Source organism: Mustelus asterias, chromosome 3 (genome assembly GCF_964213995.1).
Source record: "Mustelus asterias chromosome 3, sMusAst1.hap1.1, whole genome shotgun sequence".
NCBI classification, from domain to species: domain Eukaryota; kingdom Metazoa; phylum Chordata; class Chondrichthyes; order Carcharhiniformes; family Triakidae; genus Mustelus; species Mustelus asterias.
In genome coordinates this window covers 45,886,066-45,911,108 of record NC_135803.1, presented here as the reverse complement: position 1 = coordinate 45,911,108, position 25,043 = coordinate 45,886,066, and the positions used below count along the sequence as shown (strand labels likewise).

The window sequence follows — 25,043 nt, the reverse complement described above, 5'->3', positions numbered from 1 at the left end:
AAGGGATTTTTCAAAGCATATAAGGTTTTATATACTTTACAGACCCAAAGAAGAGGACTGTAAAGAGCTAAGAAGCAATTTTTTTCTAAATTTATATGCCTATAGAAAAATTTGGGATTTCTTGAACATTAACTGCCAGTCTGTTTCACACCCTCTCTTTTCTTCTTTTATTTGCTTTTTCACTTCCCCTCTGAACTTCCAATATTTGTTCTGGTTCTCTATTGTATTATCCACTTGACATTTGTCATGAGCATATTTTTTCTTCTTCATCTTAAATTCTTTTCTCTTTTGTCATCCAGCGAGTCTGGATCTGTTTATCCGACCTTTCTCTTTTGAGGAAATATACCTCAATTGTGCCTAAGTTATCTCTCCTTCGAAGGTAGCTCATTGTTCACCTACGTTTTTCCTGCTAACCTTTGGACCTGGGCTAAATAAATTGGGGGCGACATGGTAGCACAGTGGTTAGCACTGCTGCTTCACAGTTCCAGGGACCTGGGTTCGATTCCCAGCTTGGGTTACTGTCTGTGTGGAGTTTGCACATTCTCCTCGTGTCTGCGTGGGTTTCCTCCGGGTGCTCCCGTTTCCTCCCACAGTCCAAAGATGTGCGGGTTAGGTTGACTGGCCATGCGAAAATTGCCCCTTAGTGTCCTGAGATGCGTAGGGTAGAGGGATTAGCGGGTAAATATGTAGGGATAAGGGGTAGGGCTGGGGTGGGATTGTGGTCGGTGCAGACTCGATGGGCCGAATGGCCTCTTTCTGCACTGTAGGGCTTCTATGATTCTATGAATCATCCTTACCCCCATTGAAATTGGTTTTCCCCTAGTTAACTATTCTGATTCTAAATTGTCCTTTCTCCTTTTCCATAACCAGGTAATATCTGTGATGCCTTGCAATCAGTGTAACCAAGTCATCAAATGGAAACTGTGACCTGTTGAGCTGAGGCATTATTTCTATAATGAAAGTGAAAATATTGTCACACAATGAGCAATAATCTCCCATCTGGGGCTAAGTCCCATGGCAGGGGCAGGGACGGGGATAGTTTCCTACTGCAGAGGCTGACAGGAAGTTATGTCATATTGTCCACACCCGATTTAATTAATTATACCTTTGGGAGTTTTGCATTATCTTCTGTGGCTAGGTAATTTGATGGTGTATATCCTGCCGTGATATCTGGGTGGCCATATTTAAAAGGTGCCGAACATTACTGACCCATCGCTGAAGAGAGAAGATTGATCTCCAACAATACTTTGAGGCTGAAAGATGGACCTCCTTGAAGACGCTAAAGTTTTAAGAACCAACTGATAGTGCCCCCCTTAATACTTCTGTGGTGGTCCAGGGTCACTGACAGCCTCCATCCTGAACTCTGGAGGCAGCCCCACGCCTTCTTCAGGTAAATCCTGACTTTTGCATGCCACATTGGTCCAAGCAAGTTCTGGACCAGTGTGTTTTCCTGCTGGCATCACGAAGAATCGACTATGGGAGGAAATTTCCAGCCGGACCTTCATCTGCATCCTATTAGCGGGATGCAAACTGGTTTCACGCTGGCCTTCAGTGGGATTTTCAATCAGCCATGGCGGGCAGAGTCGGATGATCCTGCTGTAATTTCACATTGGCTTCAAACCGATTTTTGGGCCTCCCGTTGAAATCTCTCCCTCCCCTGCCCGCCATTGATCCCACTGGTGGGGACATGGGAGAATTCTACCCATTGATTTTATTGACTGTGTGATGCAGAAGCTGTTCTCAAATGGATTTGGAAAGATCTGGTATCAGGAAAGCTTCATGTTGTGGTCTTCTGTGGGAAGACCCAGCCGGGCTTTAGATTTGTTTGTAGGACATCCTCTCTTACAGTCTGCCTTATCAAATAGTGGCAATGAATATAGACCCACACGCACACACCAGGGTAAGGTTAGGGACTGTGAAGTCTATAAATGCAAGTCCAAGAGAAGTGATGGTGCAGAAAACCTATCTCGGATGTGATTGCACCAGAATTTGTTGGCCTTACGTGAACTCTCACCTAAGTAACACAACCATTTTGAAACACAAGAAATGCCCATCATCCTCACCACGTTGCAGGATTGAGTTAAAATGCTAGCAGCTACTAAAAATAATGATAGAAACTATTGACGTGCAAAGTAGCAATTACCTAGAAAAATCAAGAAAGGAAATGCTGCAAAATGTAGCTGAAAATAAAATACGTTTCCCCAACTGACCGGGTGATTTCCTTTTAAGAAGCCCACTTCAGTCTGCCAGCTTGCAAGACTCCTGATGAACTCAGTTTAATGGACATGGCCCAGCTGATGTGGCAAGAGGTCAGCTGAAATCATGAGGTTCATGGTGAGACCAATTTCCATTATTTTAAATAGTCTAACACATGTTTGGTTGTCTCCAAGTGTTTCTTCTGTCCACTCACATTGTTCAACACAAAATGACGCACACAAAATTTACAACTCATGATAACAGCTCTGAGGTCTTGTACTGACAGTAACAGTTCATCTTTTTCTCATATGCACGACCTATATAAATCACTATCGTACTTTCCCACAAATTAAGATGCCTAAAATGGCTTGGAAGATACAACGGCATACTGAGTTTGTTAAGTATTTTAATTGCTATTTTGAACATTCATAAGTGTGGACATATGGTCAGACTGAAATTAGCCAATATTGGAAAGCAATGGAAGGGTTCTATGAAGAGAAAGTCACTCATGATGTTCAACAAAGATTCTGCAAAGCTGAGGTTTCAGAAAGCAAACACAGTTCATAACAAATTTGGAGGAAGAAATCAACATTACTAACAAGTTCACATACATTACGTCACTTAAATAATGTTCATCACATTCTAACTTTGGTTGGGCCACAGCTGGAGTATTGTGTGCAGTTCTGGTCGCCTCACTATAAGAAGGATATGATTACAGTAAACAGGGTGCAGAGGAGATTCACCAGGATGTTGCCTGGGATGGAGCTTTTGAGCTATAAAGAGAGGCTGGATAGCCTTGGATTGTTTTCTTTAGAGCAGGCGCCCGAGTGGGGCGACTAGGCGATTTTAACAGTGACTTCATTGCAGTGTTAATGCAAGCCTACTTATGACTCTAATAAATGAACTTTAGAACTTTAAAATAATACCAGAATTATAAATGCCACCCTTGTTTGTGTGACAACAGCAGGGAGAAAGCATTATGTTTTGGATATGGTAATACTGAGCTATCATTTTCATTTGTATTGCCACCAATAGCATAGATAGAACCAGTTAGAAGTTGGAATTATCCCCATTTTGATGGTTATTCTCTTAATTCCAGGCATTTCATTCTCTGAGTATACTCTGTAGTTTTGATCTCCAAGTGGTGTTTTTTCAAAAAAACAATTCACTTATTGCTTCAGAATCTGGCCAGAATCTCCACAATGCACACCAGTGGCAGCCAAGTAAATCGTCTACCATAACATGTGAACTTTGCCAGGGGAACATTAACAAATTTAAATTGAATATTTGTAGCTCCAGAGAAATAACTACTTTTGAGTTGCAGCTGATTTTCCATTACTGCCAGACCAGTGGCAGTCTCAAGTCTCATTTTTCTTACAGAAATGTCCATGTTGGAAACTAATCTGTTTCTGAACATGAATATAGCCTGCCAAACAAATACAGGAATCTTTGTTTACAGATCTACACAAACGCAACAAAGGGAATGGTTTGTTGCAAAATGCCCAAACAAGGAATAAGATAGCAGTCAAATCCTAAATAGTGGCTGCTGAAATAAATTAAGTTTTATCCAAAGTAATGATAAACTGTGGCATAGAAAAGGTCCATACTGTAATTGGTTAATCTGCCGAGCACCAGTTGATGTTACAGAATGTAACAATTCCAAATAAATTATATTTTATCATAGTAAACTCCAGATGTCATGACCTAGAATATGGTCTTGAAAAACACTAGCACAGTTGTTCCTGAGAAATGGAAACATGCACGTTCAGCCAAATCAGACAATGCTCACACTATCAAATCCTCGTGTTAGTAAATTTAGCTTTGGCTTAGGCAATATAAATACAACTGTCAACATTTTAACTTCCCTTTCCCATTGGAAATCTGGCAGCGGGGCAGTTAAAATTGAACAGGTTAGTTGTCTGCCTGTTCTTGCTTTGCAGGGATTTAATCCATGAATGAGGCATTCACCCAAATCAGATAGATGCCTCATACATGTATGAAAATCAAGGTCGTATTACACTGATATGACCTTAATGGCCTTTTAATTGTGGCTTGATTGTGGCAGCTTGTTGTGTATCAGAACCAGTCGAGTATTTTCTCATATGATGGTTAACAAAATTAGCCTAATATTTAATGATGCATACATGATTGTGACTGTCTACTGCCAAACAGATTGAACTGAAAACCTCTGCAAAGGTTTCCTTACTGAAATGTATACACCTTCCTAAGGTTTGGGAAATACTCAATTTATCATCTGGAGACTTTATACTCTTAAATACAGAAGATGATCGATAAGTACAGATGAGCATGTGGATATTGATTCCACTAATAAAGTTAGACTATTTGCTGGGATCTGCAACAATGCTTTAAAAATATGATTCAAGAAAAAATCACCAGTTTCTGTCCCTGTCTTAGCTCATCTATCCCATTGTCATCTCTAGACTTGACTATTCCATTGCTCTCCTGGCTAATTTCTCACCTTGTCCCTTTGTTGCCTTTGACCTAACTTGTACCAAGAGCTGCTCAACCATTAGCATTGTGCACACTATTCTACATTGGTGGTAATGCCTCAAATTTAAAATCTTCATTCTTGTTTTCATTGAACTCTGTGGTCTTGCCCCTTACTTTTGCTGTAACCTCCTTCAGCCCCATGACTCCCCATGATCCTGATGCTCCTTCAAATTCTGGCTTTTTTTCCATCTCTGATTTTCACCACTCCATGTCTTCAGTTACCTAGGCTTTAAGCTTTGGAATTCCCTCCACAAATCTCTTCACCTCTCTGCTCTTTCTCTCTTCCTTTAAGATAATCCTTAAAAGCTACCTTTTTGAGCAACTTTTGAACATCTGTTGCCATTTCTCCTTATGTGAATCTAAATTTTCTTTGATAAAACTCCCTTAAAGCACCTTGAAATATTTTATGATGTTAAAGGTGCTATATAAATACAAATTGGTGTTTGCATGCTTTAAGAAAAAAGATTACTATTGTTTTATCCAGGCAGATTAAAAAATCAAATATTTGGGAGCAAGATTGCCAGCACTTTCCAATTTTCATTATTTTAAGGAGCTGCTGGCACATCTACCATAATGTTGGCAGAGATGGGAATTACAGAATGTGAAGCTTTGGTGGAAACATCCTGCCCCATGTGGAGTGCATTAATGTCTAGTATCTTAGCCCAGTATTGAGAAGCTGAAAAGAAGGTTTCTGTGTTGGATTGAGTACTTTGTGTCACCCTTGGAAACCACTTCTGATTCTGCCTATTTGTTAGTTTGTGCACTTCCTAAGGATGATATGATCCTTGGATTTCATTTCCCCTGAACTTTAAGCATAAGCAAAATCTCAATGCTGTAATTATATGAATAACACATTGAGGTCATGATCAAAAGCCTTTAATTAGTATTAGTTCTGGCTCAGTAACCCCGGGGTTTTGTTTACCACTAGCTGTGATTGTAGTACGAGCTATGGTGCTCAGATTATTTGCATAACTGCTATGATTTCATCTTTTTGCAGTTCCACAATGTCAAGGGACAACGGGGGCAAAAAAAATCACAGGATTAAGGCACAGGTAGAAAAGAAATGGCACAGATAAACTTATTTCATGTGGGAAAAAATTGGCAAGAAAGTTATAGGTGTTCAGAATAATGAAAGATACAGATAAGGTTGAGATACCCAGCTTGGGTAGTGAAGATAAAAATCACAAGCCTCAAACAAGACCAGAAAGTAAAAGATTTGTTTTCCATTAGCCATTTGGTACGGACTATCAGAATATTCCAGATTAACTGATACCTTTAAAATGAAACTAGATCAATTATAATTGAAAAAAGATAATCAAACATTGTGGAAAATATTAATAAAGCTAGGTAATTTTAGGATTATAAGGAACATTGTGTGTTCCTTTACGGCTAGAAGTTAGAATTGCTATAGTTTCTTGAAATGAAGACAGAAATCATTCACAAATCAGACTGCAGATCAGAACCTTGGTTTTGTTTGACTGACAGTTTAATTAAAAAGCTGGGAGACTTTGTTCTTGGTGAGAGGGAGCAGAAACACACAATATTCTAAAACAGTTTTGTATCTGTAAGGAAGAAAGGTAAGTGCAGGAAGTAACAAGTGTAAATAATCTGAATAACATTTTTATTCACCAGGATTTGAAATGATGGGCGGGGGTTTAGGGGGTGGGGGGGTGAGGTGGTCAGGGGAGCAGGGTTGAAATTTAACCTGACTGGCACGTGGGTTTAGTTATGGATGGGGTGGTTAAAGAAGATGAAAATGAAGGTGGAAATAATCTAGCACGGGATATCAAAAGCAACATTTTTACAATTGTATTAATAAAACAAATGTGATTAGGAGCAAAAGGGGCCCCATGAGTGCACAACCTGCAACTTCTAAACCAAGTCACACGCCATTCTGATTTCACAGAATCGCAAAGATTTTACAGCGCAGGAGGCCATTCAGCCCATCATGTCAGCTCTCTGAATGAGCAATTCACTTTGTCTCACTCTCCCGCCTTCTCCCCATAACCCTGCACATAATTCCTTTTCAAATAACAGTCTCTTTCCCTTTTGAATGCCTTTGAACCTGCCTCCACCACACTCTCAGACAGTATATTCCAGACCTTAAGCACTTGCTGCATGAAATTATTTTCCTTATGTTATTTCTGCTTTTATTTTTGCAATTTGCTTTTTTTTGCAAATTGCTTAATATCAGTGCCCTCTCATTCTTGATCCTTTCACGAGTGGGAACAATTTCTCCTGATATACTCTGTTCAGACCCCTCATGATTTTGAATACCTCTATCAATTCTCCTCTTAGCCTTCTTTTCTCCAAGGAAAACAGCCCTAACTTCTCCAACTACTTTCATAACTGGAGTTCCTCATATCTGGAACCATGCTCGTGAATTGTTTCTGCATTCACTCCAGCGCCTTCACATCTTTCCTAAAATTGGCGCCCAGAACTGGAACAGTATTGCTGTACCTTCAATGGGTCACAGACTTGGAACTTTTTTCCTAACAGCACTATTGATGTACTCACATCACATGCATTGCAGCAATTCAAGAACGCAGCTCACCAATACTTTCTCCAGAGCAATCAGGAATGGGTGACAAATAATGGCCTTGCCAGTAATGCTCACATCCCATGAAAGAATTAAAAAACATAAATTCGCCAGAATTAAACCAAGTGAAATAGCAGGAATCGTTTTTTAAAATTATTTCATGGCAAGGTCAAAATTTGTTCCCCATTCCTAATTTCTGCAATTGAAGTGGCATGCTAGGCAGTTTCAGAAGGCAGTCTAGGGACAGACATATTACTAACAGTCTGGGGTTACATGTGAGTGACACCTTGTAAGGACAACAGATTTAATTCCCCAAAGGATACTGATGAATCAAATAGGTTTTTGATAATCATTTCATTGTCACTATTACTGAGACTAGCTTTCAATCCCAGAATTATTGATGAATTGAAATTTGATTTCCACCATCCGCTGTGGTGGAATTTTAACCCATGTCCCCAGAGCATAAACCTGGAACCTACTCGTCCAGTGAAAATACCACTATACCACTGTCTCCCCTTAATATTTTAAGACTTTACAGGAAGTAGGTCAGAACATTGGAAGATTATAGTTAGGGCACGTGCAAAGTTCTCTTGATTCAAGAACTATCCCTATAGATTGTAAAATTGTGCAAGCCACTCCATTATTTAAGAAAGAGGAAAAGCAGAAAATTATAGAACAGTTTGCCTAACATCTGGGAAATTGCTGGAGTCCATAATTAAGAATGCAGTGACTAAACATTTTTCAGCTGATCAGAGACCCAACGTGGATTTGTAAAGGGTAGGCATACCTGACAAACCTGACTAAATTTCTCAAAGCAGTGATTAAAGTAGTGGACAGGGGAATGTTCTTTACATGAACTTTCAAATAGCATTTGGTAAAGTCTTTCATAAGAAGCTGTTACATAAAGTTGAAACTTGTGAATGGAAGGTAATGCTAATCTGACTAGGAAATCTGTTGACTGGGGGAAGACAAAGAGTAGGGATAATAAGCAGGTATTTTAATTGGCAAGATGTGACTAGCAGCATATCAATAACTTAGGTAATGGGATGGAAAGACACATATCTAAGTTTGCTGATGGTGCAAAAATGATGGAGTGGGAAGGCTGGAGGGGTTCTTTCTACATGACTGACTGGTCCTCATGTCTTTGCTTCCAGTGGTCTGACACTCTGAATCTTATAGCAAAGATCTATTTTCATATTTGATATGGATCACAGAATCAAAGGGTATTTTGAAGTCACAATGATTGCACCATTTTCAGCACCATTCGCAATCCTCAGATACTGAAGCAGTCCAAGTTCAAAAGATCTGGACAATATTCAAGCTTGGGCTGACAAGTGGCAAGTAACATTCGCGCCACACAAATGCCAGGCAATGACCATCTCCAATAAGAGACACTCTAACCACCAACCCTTGACATTCAATGGTGTTACCACCACTGAATCCCACACTGTCAATATCCTTGGGGTTATCATTGACCAGAAACTCAACTACACTCGCCACATAAACACAGTGGTTACAAACACTCATAGCACATGGACTACAGTGATTCAAGAAGGCGGCTCACTGCCACTTTCTCAAGGGCAACTAGGAATGGGCAATAAATGCTGGCCAGCCTGCCACATCCAAGTCCCACAAATGATTAAAAGAAAAAGATACTTAAGGCGAGATTTTCTCAGAAATCGGCAAAGGTCAATGGGAGACGGGCCTAGAGACTACCAATGGCAATGGCAGGTTTTCCTGCCATATATTGCAGCACTCAGTGTCAAGGACTTTCATCCAAAGGTTCCATGTGTATCACTGGTGGGAAGGCCTGCCCCACCATCTATCTCAGCACTGCAATCATCCAGCGCCACATTTAAAGGTTGCCCCCGCGTACACTAGCCACAGGTCGCTGAGAACTGATGGCTGCCAAGAAATCCACCCCCAAGTTTTTAGATTGCTTGATGCTGTAGAGGGCTGATGTCTCCTATCTGCACACTGGGAGAAAGCCAGCCAGCAAGGTCACAAACCCAGCAGAGGAGGCAGTGACTGTGGTTATGAGTGCCAACTGCTTGCAGAAGAGGATGGCCATGCAGTGCAGGAAGAGGAGAAATGATTTCCTCCATTCTGCCAGGGTAAGTCACTCTTCTCATATTCTCATCCCACACACACATTACATATCCACTGACAGCTAAGGGGCACCACCACTCACTCTCTCACACATGTCTTCATCTCTCCTGTGAGTCGCGTCCTCATCGCCTCACTCGTCCACACTTGCCAAGCATCCTTATCATCTGCCCTGGCACACATCCTACTTACACTCTCTCCATCTGTTTTCATGCAGAACAAGCTGGCCCACAATAAGAGGAAGAGATAGCAGATGGTTGGAGGGATGCCAGAATTGAAGGTCCACATAGACTTTGAGGAGAGTTATCCAGCTGGCGGGGAGGACACTGATTGATGGTGAGGTTGGGAATGATAAACCAAGTGAGGATACAGCACTGCATCAACCATCCAACCAACTACAATGCTGAGAGTCATGTCTCCAGTTTCTAAAGGCTCCTGCCACGCACTAATGAACTCTCCTGTCTTTAGCAGGCACATCTGTCAAGCAGCCCAGGGAGTCCACCAGCCCAACACCACCACAAAGGAGGGATTCACGGACCCCATTGCTGAAGAACCGTCAATCTGTATTGCTGCAGGACATGCACTTCATGGTGCAGGCATTTGCTGGGAACATAAGGATTAGGAGCGGGAGTAAGCAATTCAGCCCTTCAAGCCCACTGTGCCATTTAACATGATCATGGCTGATCTTATCCTGACCTCAATTCCACTTTCCTGCCTCCTCCCCACAGCCCACTTTTCTTCAGAAACATATCTATTTCTTTCTTGAATCTGTTGATTGATTCTGCCTCCACTGCACTCTGGGGCAGTGAATTCTCTCAGAGGGTTGTGAATCTAGTGGGACAGTCTAGAAAAAGAGGTCATTGATATAGAATAAGAGAAGGAGGTTCAAAACTGAGATGAGGAGAGACTACTTCTCTCAGAGGGTTGTGAATCTGTGGAAGTAGTTTCTCATCGTCTCAGTTTTGAACCTTCCTCCTCTTATTCTATATCTATGACCTCTTGTTTTAGACTATCCCACTAGGGGGAACATCTGTTCAATGTCCACCAAATCAATCCCCTTTAACATTTTATATACCTCAATCAGATCCTCCCTCATCTGAACTCCAGCGAGTACAAGCCCAAATTATCCAACCACTCCTCATATGACAGCCCTTTCATCCCTGGAATCAATCTGGTGAACCTTCCTTGAACTGCCTCCAATGCCATCATAAGAACATAAGAAATAGGAGCAGGAGTAGGCCATCTAGCCCCTCGAGCCTGCCCCGCCATTCAATAAGATCATGGCTGATCTGAAGTGGATCAGTTCCACTTACCCGCCTGACCCCTATAACCCCTAATTCCCTTACCGATCAGGAATCCATCTATCCGTGATTTAAACATATTCAATGAGGTAGCCTCCGCCATATCCTTCCTCAAGTGAGGAGGTCAAAACTGGACACCAGGGATCCATCAGTGTTAACACCAGAGGATAGTGGGGCTTTTCAAACTCACTTCAGCTGTCCCTCTATCCCAAGGAGGAAGCCAGGAGCCCTTGGGCACCCAGAGTGAGGAGGAGCAGATGGTGCACATCCGGGAACCATCCACCTAGGTGACTCCGAGAGTATCCCGCCCATCCGAATCTTCTCTTCCTGCGTCAGGTCCAGTTCCACAGGCTGAGGAGGATGATACTGCTACACAGCAGAACTCTGAAAGCAGGCTAGGACCCTCCAGATGTCACTATGCATTCAATGCCAAACCTAGAGCAGCAGTGGCTGTGTTAAAGTACCACAGGCAGACACATTGAAAATACCTTTGGGTTTCCACATGATAACTGATTGATTGCAGTTCCTCAATACATCTTGAAGTTAATTTTGGGGCTTATATGTCACTCAGCTTGACCACATTTCAAAAGTAAAATCAGTTTTTTCACTAAATTTCAGGTAGTCAATATGAATCCAATTAGATGAACAGTTGGAATTTTTCCCCCCACTACTGGTTGTGCTCAAACTTGGTGCAAAAAAATGGTGTAAAATGACCTAATGGAGTCAAAAGCTACAATTACAATTCTACAATTATTTAGCATTTGCCTCTAAAGAAATTGTAAATAAAGCAGAGGTTAAAAGCTTATTTTCCTCAAAGTTTGGAGGCATGCCATGCTGTTCTCTTACAGGAAGGGTTGTTTTCTTCAAGGCTAGTTGCAATCATTTTTGAGATAATAAGGTTGTTCCCTGGTGTGAACACATTGATATATATTTTTTTAACTGATCATTCCTGTTACTTCACTTGTGGAATTACAAGTGTTTGGAAATAAAGAGTGGTAGTAAATATTGCTTTACTAATAAAATTACACTGGTACTTTCATCTTTAGGATTTTACTACCATGTACTGCAGACTGTTAATGAACCAATATGACAAGACACAAGTTAGTTATGTGCTACCAATTAACAGGTTTCAGTGAAGCAAAAAGAATAGGATTAAATATGAACAAAAATAGATAAAGGGCACATGTTGAAACATTTATAGTGTAGGAAATAAACTAGGGAATTAGATACAGTTATGTTCAAATAGGTATAGAATTAATAGCTCTAATAGAACCAGGCTGCAAATTGAACAGCAGTAGAAAATAAACATTTGGGGATTATAATATTCTTGGGAGGGGCAGAATGGGCAAGAACAGTTATCAGTGTTGATGGAGGGAATAAATACGGTGGAGAGGACTGATGCAAACAAAAAAAGGGATTCAGAGAGTCAGTGGGATAGATATTGTTTTTTTTGGACAGAGTGTTGATCAGCTCCCAGTCTCCCCGATGATTCTGAAGTTCTAAGCTCATTCACATTTCCTGGTGATCTCGTGAGCCAAGGTCTGCAGTAAGTGCTGCTTGAGTGCCCAGACTGTGAAACTGGGATTTTAGTGGGTGAGGGGATCTCAAGGGTTAATCTCTCTCGAAAGTCTAGTTTTCTGTTTCCATTTAGTAACTAACTGAAAGTTACTGTTCTTCCAGTCTAAATAAGGATATCCAAGTTCCTATACAGCAACTCTAACTAGTTAATTAGGTAGCTAGCTTAAAGTGGTTTCTGAGCTTTCACAAAGCTGATTCATCATTGTTTTTCTGGGAGCATAAATACAGGAGTCTCTAAGTGCTGCTTATCTACACTGAGTGTTTCTTAAGTGCACAGAGCATGAAACTTGGAGTTTGATGAGTGAAGGAGTTTAGTGAAGAGGGGAACTATGAATTAATTTTTAAAAATAAATTTAATTAACACAATAAAGATGGCAGAATGGGTGATGTGTCACAGCTGCAGCATGTGGGAGCTCCCAGATGCCATGGCAACCACATCTATAATAAGTGTCACTGGGTTGAGGAGCTACGGTTCAGAATTAATGAGCTAGAGGCTGAGCTGCAGATACTGTGACACATCAGGGAAAGGGAAAGAAAGCTGGACGCTTTTGTTCCAGAAGACAGTCACATCCCTTAGGTTAGCACCATCTGAATTGGTCAGCAGTCAGGGACAGGTGGGTGTGACTGTGAATCAGACAGGTAAGCAGATCGAGAAGGCAGAAGCAGAAGATCCTCAGCCCTTGTAATTGAGCAACAAGTTTGAGATGCTTGCAGCCTGTATGGACACCATGCTCCAGGAACATAGAAACATAGAAAATATTATATATTTAAAAGGGTTACTTTGAGAGCGGTTCACATGATTTGATGGTGATGTCATTAAGGTGTTTGCAGATGCTGCTGTTTTATTTTCAGTTTTGTATCTGTGTAGTGCAAAGAGCAGCTCTTCAATAAATCTGTGTGTTAGTTTGAATCTACATGCACAAGCCAAGGCTTTTCTTTCTTTGTAAAATCCACAATCCCTAAAATAGCTAGGGCATTACAGAAAGAAAGCTGGCAACAAGCAAGATTTTACTTCATCGAGAACATCGAGAAAAGATCTTCAGAAAAAAATCACTGTTGGCCCTCACACTTCGAATATTAGAAGGCTGGGAGAAAGCAACACCAGGATTAACGACTAAAGTGGCAGGGAGACCAAGAAAAAACTCTGTGTGGATTTAAGAGAGGGGGATTTCCAGTCAGAGAAGGGTGAGATTCTGGGCAGTATCTGGCATATTTGAAAAGATGAATGCTTTGCTGTACGGATGGGGTCATTTGAAAAAAAAGTACATTAAGTCAACAGTCTCCAGATTAGAAAGGGGAGTAATGGGAAGATAGTAAAAAGCATGGTATATATTTTTAAACCTTTTCTGATGCTTGAGAAAATGACAGGGGAACAAGACCAATTTCATCTTCCCAGGAAGAGATAAGCACATAGATGTAAAGCATGACCTTAACAAAGATGATGATTTAACATAACCTCACGTCAGAACTGACATGGATACATGACAAAGTTTATCGAAAAGAGACGGGATTGGTGAAGAATCCCAACAAAGACACAACATTCTGACTGAAGTAATCTCTGAGAATATGAATGTCACCAGAACAAGGTTCAATCATTTGTAGTCTTCTCGTGACCCCTTCTAGTTAAGAGATATGGAGAAGCAGCCTGTATGGATTAATGCCTGTCAATCATCAAATATCATTTTCTACAGTAAAAATGAGCACATGCTTTGTGCTAGGGTAGAGAAAAAGTCTAAAAGTAAAGTTTATTTATTAGTCACAAGTAAGGCTTACATTAACACTGCAATGAAGTTACTGTGAAATTCCCCTAGTCGCCACACTCTGGCGACTGTTTGGGTCAATGTACCTAACCAACACATCTTTCGAGCTGTGGGAGGAAACCGGAGCACCCGGAGGAAACCCACACAGACATGGGGAGAGCATGCAAACTCCACACAAACAGTGACCCAAGCCCAGAATCGAACCCAGGTCCCTGGCGCTGTGAGGCAGCCGTGCTAACCACTGTGCCACTGTGCTAACAAAGAAATCACAGGTTGTAATAACTACACTGATGCCAGAATACCACATTATCCCAAAAACAAGCCTGGTGAGCTTTGTCTTTATTTCTTAGTGTTAATTTGCTGTTTGATACACTATGTCTGACTATCCTTTTGTTTCAAACAGAAGTACACTACTGTTCCCAAAAGCCTTGATTACTTTTGTTGCTAATAGGCACAACAACTTTCTGTGGCCATTGAAATACAGCAGCCTAGAATACAGCACTTCCATTAGACTCTTTGGATTGGATTTTCCCATCCCGGTGCAAGACCAGCCCACGATTGTTGGGCTTTAAAAAATGGTGGATAAGACCCAATTCCAGAATTCCTGCTCCCATTCCCGTTGTCGGAAATCTTGAAGATTGCGGGATAAGGGTGCCTGCATGCAGCTATCCTGACATTGTCGGTTCCATTGCGGAGGTGTGAGGGGCAATTTTCCCAAAAAAATTCTAAGTGTCGAATTTGCCTAAAAACTGGAGTAAATCACGCTGTTTTTTTCTGCGTGAGTTTCAAAATGAATCTTCCACACTCTGTGCACTGCAGAGTGCGCTAGCATAAATCAGTCCAAAAATCAGGCGGCGGGGCCTATCCCCACCTAGAAGGGCGGTAGCATAGCGCTAAGCAGGCCACTGTGCATGCACCAATCAATCAATGCTGAGATCAACACACACACAGTGGCCCCGCGCTGCCAGCCTTCCAATAGCTGGCCAACTCGATTGCTGGTCAACCCCGTGACTCCCACATCGCTGACTGTGCAAATCTCCCCCACGGCCCAATCGCTGGACCCCCTGAACGTGCCCAGCCTCGATATCCCCTCCCACAACCCCGATCTCCTTGATGTTCCCTCCCCCCATCCCCGCAGCCCCAATCTCCTGATCTCCCTCCACAATCCCCCATTCTCCCCCCACCAGCAGCTCTGACCGCCCCACCCCAATGTCCAGCCCCGATTGCAGCCCTCCCTCCCTGTCACTCAGCCCAAATGCAGAGTGGCAGTGGGCCCCCAACCCCACCGATTGCCCCACAGAGGCCCCGCCCCATCAGACCCTGCCCCCCCCCATTAGGCCATGTCCCCTTGGCACTGCCCTATGCCCGATGGACAGTGCTAAGATGCTCCGAGGGCATTGGCACTATGCCCCTCAGGCAGTACCAGGGGGCTGAGGCTGGCACTGCCAAGGTGGCAATGCCCAGGGGTCATCCACCCCTGACACCCAACCCTCTGGGGGGCCTCGATGACCCCCCTTCACTCCAGCGGCATTGGGTCACCAGCTCCCCCTGGGATAGAGAAACTAGCGGGCCCGGAGATTTCAGTCCCAGGCCCCCTAATGAGATTGAAATTGAATGCAGATGAACATTTGCATACATTATGCAGCTCCGCACCGAATTCTGGTGCGGAGCCGACGGTACCGGAAATCCAGCTGCCAGAGACACGCAGAAGCCCTGGTGCCCAGTGGGGAGCCCGCAAAATGGCTTCCGCTAAAGTCTCCTGGCTACAAAAAGCAGGGCAGCAGGCTGGGAGAATTGCCCCCATGCATTTTTAATGGAATTATGCAAGCTTTTGGAGGTAACATGGTTCACAGCAGTTCAGAGGTGTTATAGACAATGGAGGAACCCTGATCTGGAGTCAGACACCATTTGACAGGTAAGTTCAAAACGTGTTGCCAACTTCATAAGTCAGTATTAAATGCTGTATAATAAATATGTTTTTAGTGCAGTGATTGATAGGGCTTTGTTCTTAAAGGGTAAATGGCCATTAAATTGACCAGCATTATGAAAGTAGAGAAGTCTTCAGATGCATTGAGTCATTTATCTACTGGATAAAGTGCTCTTTTGCATTATTGAATAACAATATTGAAATTCAGATTTTTCTGTGGCAATTGCTCCCTGTGTTTTAATCTTTCAATTTAATATCAACTCGCTATCTATAGATTAGCACTGATTAAAAGCTTGAACAGACAGTTGAATTCTTATAACAATTGTTAAGGCTTAATGTATTCAGCTCTGGAAGTTTTGTTGACATACATTCAATAGAATCTCATGAATGCTTGGCTGAGCTCCAAATCCATAAAAGAACTCAGCTTAGCAGGGGTTGTTGACACAGCTGTCAAGGGGACGGAGAGTTTATTTCAATGGACAGTTTTATGACCCCCCAAGAGTATAGTGTTTTTTGAAGTGATTTATAAATTTATGTTTATTTTTGTACTTGTATGAGCATACTAAAGACTTTCCAATTTTATTCTAAGGCTCATGAGCTCTGTACATAGTGATTATAGCACGATTAGGGAAAGGGTGGGTTAAGGGGTGTAGATGGGGCCATGGATTGAGGAGGCCTGGGCTGGAGAGGTTTGTGTATTATAGAGGGCATGTAGAGGAGGGAGGTATATGGGTGCATTTAGGATATATGAGGTGAGGGAGCAAATTATGTCTGAGGCGGGATGTCGGTTACGAGACCTTTCAATTATCTCCAGAGCTGGGCTGATTTTCAGTGTGTAGAGGTGAACCTTTTATACTGCCCGCCTCGGCATCTGCCCACCTTGATTTCTGCCTTGGGCCTCCTTTTGGTAGATGCCTGCACCAACTCCAGCCCACACCTGCCGTGAATATAGCATAGGCAGTACTACCAACAGGAGGCACGATGATGACATTGAAAATGGCCCAACTCGCGATTCCTGCCTCCAAGATAGAAATTGTTGCTGAACTTTAGAGCATGCCATTTTTGTGGCATCTGTAGGGGAAATCTGTAGGTAGATAGATGGAATAGACAATTGAATAGACATTAGAATCTCATTGATGATATTACGGGGTGTTAGGGGAGATGGGGAGACACCACGGTTGACGTTATTTGCATGGGAAGAGAGGCAGGTCATGTTTTTTCTTAAATTAAAGTTTATTTATTAGTGTCACAAGTAGGCTCACATTAACACTACAATGAAGTTACTGTGAAAATCCCCTGGTCACCACACTCTGGCCCCTGTTCGGGTACACTGAGGGAGAATTTAGCATGATCAATGCACTTCATGATTTGAATGTTTGTCATTTCAAATGTTTTTTTTAACAGCAACATCATCTGATTTTTACCTTTCTTGTTTCAATGCAGCCACGTCCTTTTCTGCCTCACTTAGGGCAGCTTTCAGAGTCAATAGTTCATTTAGTGAATGTGACGATCGGTTTTGTATTTCTGACTCCTTGCGAACTTTTGCTTCTAGCTGTTGTTCTAAACTCTTACACCTTTTTTCACAAAGCAGCCTTTGTTCCTCTTTTTCTTTCATTTCTTTTTGGTGTCTGTGATAATATAAAGAACATTAGTAGCTGAAATTATTTTCTGGGCAATATTGCACAACAGCAAATGGAAACCTATTACTTACCTGGATTCTCCTTCTTCATGTGCACACTCCAATTTTGTTATCCTTGAGAGGAGATCTGCTGCTTCCTTTGATTTATTCCTGTGTGGACATACAAACAATGATCATTAAATTTCACATCGTCCATTCTTTTTAAATAAACACCAAAATCAAAGACCAGAGGGCAGATTATAATTCCTGGCAAGAAGCCAGAACTGAATAGTAATCCCGTACAGGAGTCGAATTTGGAAGCCTGGTATAATCTTCCACGAACTCTGCTTTTCTCCCATTCTGGCCTCCTGTGGCATCCCCTACTTTTTCATTTGTCTATGACCCAAGGTCTGGAATTTCTTCTCCTAATCCTCTTTGTCTCTCTATCTGGGATTCTGGGAGGTTGAGTTCTTAGTATAAAAGTCAGTTACCTGGGGGGTTCGACCTCTTTGTTCGACTGGAACATAAAAAGCAGGCCGCACTATACAGCGGGCAGCGTCGGGAGCGGGCAGTGGAGTGAGTGGGAAGCAGAGTGAGAGCTGTAAGGGCTTTGGCTCGCAGGGCTTAGGTGGAAACGGGCAACACAGGACAGGTTTAAATTCATTCTGTTACCCTTCAATTTCGAATCCTTGTTCTTTCCCAGTGCACTCTGAGGAAGGGGAAAAAGGGTTCAGTGTTCCAATGGAGCAATTCTTTTTCTTTGTAGCAGTAAGTTATATGGAGGGGATGGAAGTGAAGGCAGTGCAATGTACCTCCTGCAGAATGTTTGAGGTGAGGGACACCGTCAGTGTCCCTGCTGATTACACCTGTGGGAGGTGCACCCATCTATAGCTCCTCCAAGACCGTGTTAGGGAGCTGGAGCTGGAGTTGGATGAGCTTAGGGTCATCAGGGAGGCAGAGAGGGGCATAGACACAAGCTTCAGGGATATAGTTGCTCCAGGGAATGAAAATAGATGGGTGACAGTGAGAGGGGTTGGGAGGAAGCAGTCAGTGCGGGGATCCCCTGTGGTCGTTCCCCTTAGCAACAAGTATTCCACTTTGGATACAGGTGAGGGGGGTGACCTACCAGAGGTAAGCCGCAGTGACCAGATCGCCAGCGCTGAGTCTGTCCCTGTGGCTCAGAAGAGAAAGGGGGAGAGCGGTAGAGCTATAGTTGTTGAGGACTCATTTGTCAGAGGGATAGATAGGAGGTTGTGTGGCAACAAGAGAGACTCACGGATGGTATGTTGCCTCCCGGATGCCAGGGTCTGTGACATCTCTGACCGTGTCTTCAGGATTCTAAAGGGGGAGGGGGAACAGTCACAAGTCGTGGTGCACGTCGGCACCAAAGACATAGGTAAGAGAGGGGACGGGGATTTAAAACAGGAATTCAGGGAGCTTGGGTGGAAGCTGAGAGCCAGGACAAAACAGGTTGTCATCTCTGGTATGTTGCCGGTGCCACGGGATAGTGAGTTGAGGAACAGGGAGAGAGTGCAGTTAAACACATGGATGCAGGGATGGTGTAGGAGGGAGGGTTTCAGCTAAGTGGATAATTGGAACACTTTCTGGGGAAGGTGGGACCTGTACCAGCAGGACGGGGTGCACCTGAACCAGAGGGGCACCAATATCCTGGGAGGGAAATTTGCTACGGCTCTTCGGGGGGGGTTTAAACTAATTTGTCAGGGGGATGGGAAAAGGAGTTGTAGTCCGGAGGTCAGTGAGTGTAGTGAGGTACTGGGAAGGGTATCATGGTCAAAGGTGGGTACCAGCAGACAAGAAGGTGGGTTGAAGTGTGTCTACTTCAATGCAAGGAGCATCCGAAATAAGGTAGGTGAACTTGGGGCGTGGATTGGCACTTGGGACTATGATGTTGTGGCCATTACGGAGACATGGGTAGAACAAGGACTGGAATGGTTGTTGGAAGTTCCGGGGTATAGATGTTTCAGTAAGTGTAGGGTAGCTGGTAAAAGAGGTGGAGGAGTGGCACTGTTAATCAAGGAGAGTGTAACGGCTGCAGAAAGGCATTTCGAAGGGGATCTGCCTACAGAGGTAATATGGGCTGAGGTTAGGAATAGGAAAGGAGCGGTCACGTTGTTAGGAGTTTACTATAGGCCCCCAAATAGTAATAGAGATATGGAGCAAGAAATTGCTGAGCAGATTATGGATAGGTGTGGAGGTCACAGGGTAGTTGTCATGGGGGACTTTAACCTTCCAAATATTGATTGGAACCTTTATAGGTCGAATAGTTCGGATGAGGCAGTTTTTGTGCAATGTGTGCAGGAGGGGTTCCTGACACAATATGTGGATAAGCCGACAAGAGGTGGGGCCACATTGGATTTGGTAATGGGAAATGAACCGGGCCAAGTGTTGGATTTAGTTGTGGGAGAGCACTTTGGAGATAGTGACCACAATTCGGTGTCTTTTGTTATTGCAATGGAGAGGGAGAGGGCCATACGGCAGGACATAGTTTACAATTGGGGGAGAGGTAATTATGATGCAATCAGGCGGGAATTAGGAAGCATAGGATGGGAACAAAAATTGTCAGGCAAAGGCACTAATGATAAGTGGAACTTTTTCAAGGAACAAATACTGCGTGTCCTTGATAGGTATGTCCCTGCCAGGCAGAGAGGAAATGGCCGAGTGAGGGAACCATGGTTCACAAAAGAGGTGGAATGTCTTGTCAAGAGGAAGAAGGAAGCGTATGTTAGGTTGAGAAAACAAGGTTCAGTTGGCTCGATGGAGGGTTACAAGTTAGCAAGAAATGAGCTGAAAAAGGGGCTTAGGAGAGCTAGGAGGGGGCATGAGAAGTCCTTGGCGGGTCAGATCAAGGAAAACCCCAAGGCTTTTTACTCTTATGTGAGGAATAAAAGAATGACCAGGGTGAGGTTGGGGCCGGTCAAGGACGGTAGTGGGAATTTGTGCATGGAGTCAGAAGAGAGAGGAGAGGTGATGAATGAATACTTTTCTTCGGTGTTCACCAAGGAGAGGGGCCATGTTTTTGAGGAAGAGAGGGTGTCACAGGCTGATAGGCTGGAGGAAGTAGATGTTCAGAGGGAAGATGTACTAGCAATTTTGAATAAACTGAAAGTTGATAAGTCCCCTGGGCCTGATGAAATATATCCTAGGATTCTTTGGGAGGCAAGGGATGAGTAGCAGAGCCTTTGGCTTTGATCTTTGGGTCCTCACTGTCCATGGGAGTGGTGCCAGAGGACTGGAGAGTGGCGAATGTGGTTCCTCTGTTTAAGAAAGGGAATAGAAATGACCCTGGTAATTATAGGCCAGTTAGTCTTACTTCAGTGGTCAGTAAGTTGATGGAAAAGGTCCTTAGGGATAGGATTTACGACCATTTAGAAAGATGCAGCTTAATCCGGGATAGTCAGCACGGATTTGTGAAGGGCAAGTCTTGCCTCACAAATTTGATAGAATTTTTTGAGGAGGTAACTAAGTGTGTAGATGAAGGTAGTGCAGTTGATGTCATATACATGGATTTTAGTAAGGCGTTTGATAAAGTCCCCCACGGTCGGCTAATGAAGAAAGTAAGGATGTGTGGGATAGAGGGAAGTTTTGGCCGATTGGATAGGTAACTGGCTATCTAACAGAAGACAGAGGGTGGTGGTTGATGGAAAATTTTCGGACTGGAAACCGGTTACCAGCGGAGTGCCACAGGGATCAGTGCTTGGTCCTCTGCTATTTGTAATTTTTATTAATGACTTGGAGGAGGGAGCTGAAGGGTGGATCAGTAAATTTGCTGATGACACCAAGATTGGTGGAGTAGTGGATGAGGTGGAGGGCTGTTGTAGGCTGCAAAGAGATATAGATAGGATGCAGAGCTGGGCTGAAAAATGGCAAATGGAGTTTAACCCTGACAAATGCGAGGTGATTCATTTTGGTAGGACAAATTTAAATGTGGATTACAGGGTCAAAGGTAGGGTTCTGAAGAATGTGGAGGAACAGAGAGATCTTGGGGTTCATATCCATAGATCTCTGAAGGTTGCCACTTAAGTGGATAGAGCCGTGAAGAAGGCCTATAGTGTGTTGGCGTTCATTAACAGGGGGTTTGAGTTTAAGAGCCGTGGGGTTATGCTGCAACTGTACAGGACCTTGGTGAGACCACATTTGGAATATTGTGTGCCGTTCTGGTCACCTCACTACAAGAAGGATGTGGAGACACTGGAAAGAGTGCAAAGGAGATTTACCAGGATGCTGCCTGGTTTGGAGGGTAGGTCTTATGAGGAAAGGTTGAGGGAACTTGGGCTTTTCTCTTTGGAGCGGAGGAGGTTGAGAGGAGACTTGATAGAGGTTTATAAGATGATGAGGGGGATAGATAGAGTGAACGTTCAAAGACTATTTCCTCGGGTGAATGGAGCGGTAACTAGGGGGCATAACTATAGGGTTCATGGTGGGAGATATAGGAAGGATGTCCGAGGTAGGTTTTTTACTCAGAGAGTGATTGGGGTGTGGAATGGACTGCCTGCAGGGATAGTGGAGTCAGAAACTTTAGGAACATTTAAGAAGCTATTGGATAGGCACATGGAGTACTTTGGGATGATAGGGAGGAAATAGCTTGATCTGGGTTTCAGACAAAGCTCGGCACAACATCGTGGGCCGAAGGGCCTGTTCAGTGCTGTACTGTTCTATGTTCTATCTCTTTTTCCCCCTTTAAGGCACTGCTTAAAATACCCCTCTGACCAAATGCTTGATCACCTGCACTAATTTCTCCGTATGTGGCTTGGTATACATTTTGCTTGATTATGGTCCTGTGGAGTACCATGGGACATTTTACTACATCAAAGATGCTATATAAATGTGAGCTATTGTTGTTACAATGTTCCTGCAGACCAGCTCTAACTGCTAACATTGCAGATCTAAAGTATTGTTTATTTAAAAGTTTACTTTTGTCACAAATAGGCTTACATTAACACTGCAATGAAGTTATTGTGAAAATCCCCGAGTCGCCACACTCTGGTGCCTGTTTGGGTACACTGAGGGTGAATTTAGCACGGCCAATACACCTAACCAGCTCATCTTTTGTACTGTGGGAGGAAACCGTGGCACCGGAGGAAACCCACGCAGACACAGGGAGAACGTGCAGACTCTGCACAGACAATGACCCAAGCTGGGAATCAAACCCTGGTCTCTGGTTCTGTGAGGCAGCAGTGCTAACCACTGTGCCACCGTGCGGCCCGTATTGTAATATGAAAAATATTGGACAAATATTGAATGCTTCTGCCTTATGTTGTTGATACAAAAAAAAGAAACTGTATTTGTTTTTAATACAAGGCACATGAACTCCTTCAAAATGTCACAAGGAAGCTAGTCAGCAACTTGTGTGACCACATACTGTTATTTTCAGAACAGAATGTGTTTAAAAAGAAGTATTCATGCCCAACAGTTTGTCACGCATTCTATTTATATTAATGAATTCTCTCAGAGGGTTGTTAGTCTTTGGGCTCTTACTCAAAAGACAGTGGAAGCAGAGCCTTTGAATATTTTTAAGGCATAGGTAGATTGATTCATGATAAGCAAGTGGGTGGGAGGTGAAATGTAATAGGGATAGGCAGGAATGTGGCGTGGAGATTCAAATCAACTCAGCCATGATCAAACTGAATGGTGGAGCTGGCTCAAAAGGCTGAGTGGCCTTCTCCTGCTCCTAATCTGTATGTTCACATTGAGAATGCCCCATTAGTTAAAACTGCAGTCGCATGTTTAATTTTTTTTTTAAATTGCCTGCAAACTCACTAGAAATTTGAGGAAATATGAGTGAGGCAAGGGAAAGAGGGCATCTATCAGCTTGGTGAACAAGACAAATAGTATATTTTCTTACCTCAGAAATAAACAGAGAAAAAGTTAAAGTAAAGTTAAAGTTTATTTATCAGTCACAAGTAAGGCTTACATTAACACTGCAATGAAGTTACTGTGAAATTCCCGTAGTCGGCACAGTCCGGCCGGCGCCTGTTTGGATCAATGCACCTAACCAGCACGTCTTACAGAATGTGGGAGAAAACTGGAACACCCGGAGGAAACCCATGCAGACACAGGGAGAACGTGCAGACTCTGCACTGAGAGTGACCCAAGCCGGGAATCGAACCCGGATCCCTGGCGCCATGAAGCAGCAGTGTTAACCACTGTACTACTGTGCCAGAAAGGACTGAGAAAGAAGATTAATTGGAGTGGGTGAATTCAATGCCAAATCGGATACAAGAAGTGAAAGAGAGGGAAATATAGATAGGATAAGGGAGCAAAAAAAAGAGAAAGAAAAAGTAAGAGAAATGTCAGAAAATTCAAATTAACATTTTAAAATCCCCTAAAACAATTTAGAACCTAAAGAAATGCGATCCCAAATTCATAGATATTTAATTTCTGGGCTAGGGAGGTTGGTTAGCAGTCATTCATAATTATCACAATGTTAAGGAGTATTTATACTGATAATTACTAGACTTAACAAAGCTATTGGTGATCAGCGCAAATCAGGTAGCAATATGTGGTGATTCTTTTTCATAAAGTGGAATGTTCTGTCTAAGCTATAGCGATTTGTACTAACTGGGGGTATCTTTCAATCCATTTCTTTCACTGAGACATCTGACTGGTGTTTTCCAGTCCTCTCTATCTCTTGCTGTACACTGTGTTGCCTCTCATTCCCTCTCCTGTATGACTGGTGTAGAGAAAGAGTGGCTTGAAAACTTTGCTAAAAGTACTTTTAAGCACAAGGACACAACTGGAAGAAAGAAGTCTCCCTTACAGCACTATTTTAGCCTTCAGCATGAATTTACAGAAAGTAAATTATGGGTTTCACATCTCTTTTGCACTGGAAGCAGGCAATAATGAGTCCAGCACACACTGGGTTATACTCTGCATCTGTCTGAATGAGATGCTCTATAGTCTTCAAGCTAAAGAGGGAAACAGACACAGTGGTGCCACAGTTGATGGAGGTCTGTAGGCCTGAGGCCTGCAGCTATCATTTTTTTGCAATTTTATTTCTGCTTTACTCTGGCTTTAGAGAATGCCTAAAGTCATTTTGTATTTAATCTTACTTGGTAGACACTGATCTTAATCCATCCCGTGCTTTGATTAATTAAACAATAATACTCAGTAGTGACCTGCTTCTCAGCTGAAATGCCAAGCAGCTGCTGTTTAGACTGACTCTTTGTTTTCCATTTCAGAATACTAAAATAAGTTATATTTTGTTTATCAGAAGGACTGTTCTACAGTCTTCTGTGGCCCTTGGACTACAGACCAAGTTGCTGAATAATCTTATCTGGTGTGGCCATCTGAAGCATTAGAAGATGACGTTTGATTAATAGACGTAACACCTGATTGATGGGAGCAGAGAAGACACCATCAAGAGCTGCGGAAACAACTTGGATATTGCAAAGTCGGCATGGCCCTGTATTCCCTGTGACAAGCACTGATAAGAGCTGAGATTTGTTTTGGGAAAGATTACCAGGCCTCGAAAGGCTGGAATGGAACC

The 25,043-nt window shown here is 42.9% G+C and overlaps 1 protein-coding gene across 1 annotated transcript in view; it reads right to left on the bottom strand.

Moving 5' to 3' along the window:
- lekr1 (Leucine-, glutamate- and lysine-rich protein 1) overlaps window positions 1-25,043 on the bottom strand; it is a 154,980-nt gene that overhangs the window by 23,682 nt on the left and 106,255 nt on the right. The window contains exons 8-9 of the mRNA XM_078202251.1: window positions 17,630-17,707; window positions 17,343-17,546 (exon numbers count right to left, since the gene is read on the bottom strand). Of these exons, the coding sequence (XP_078058377.1) occupies window positions 17,343-17,546; window positions 17,630-17,707 (282 nt within the window). The remainder of the gene's footprint in view (window positions 1-17,342; window positions 17,547-17,629; window positions 17,708-25,043) is intronic.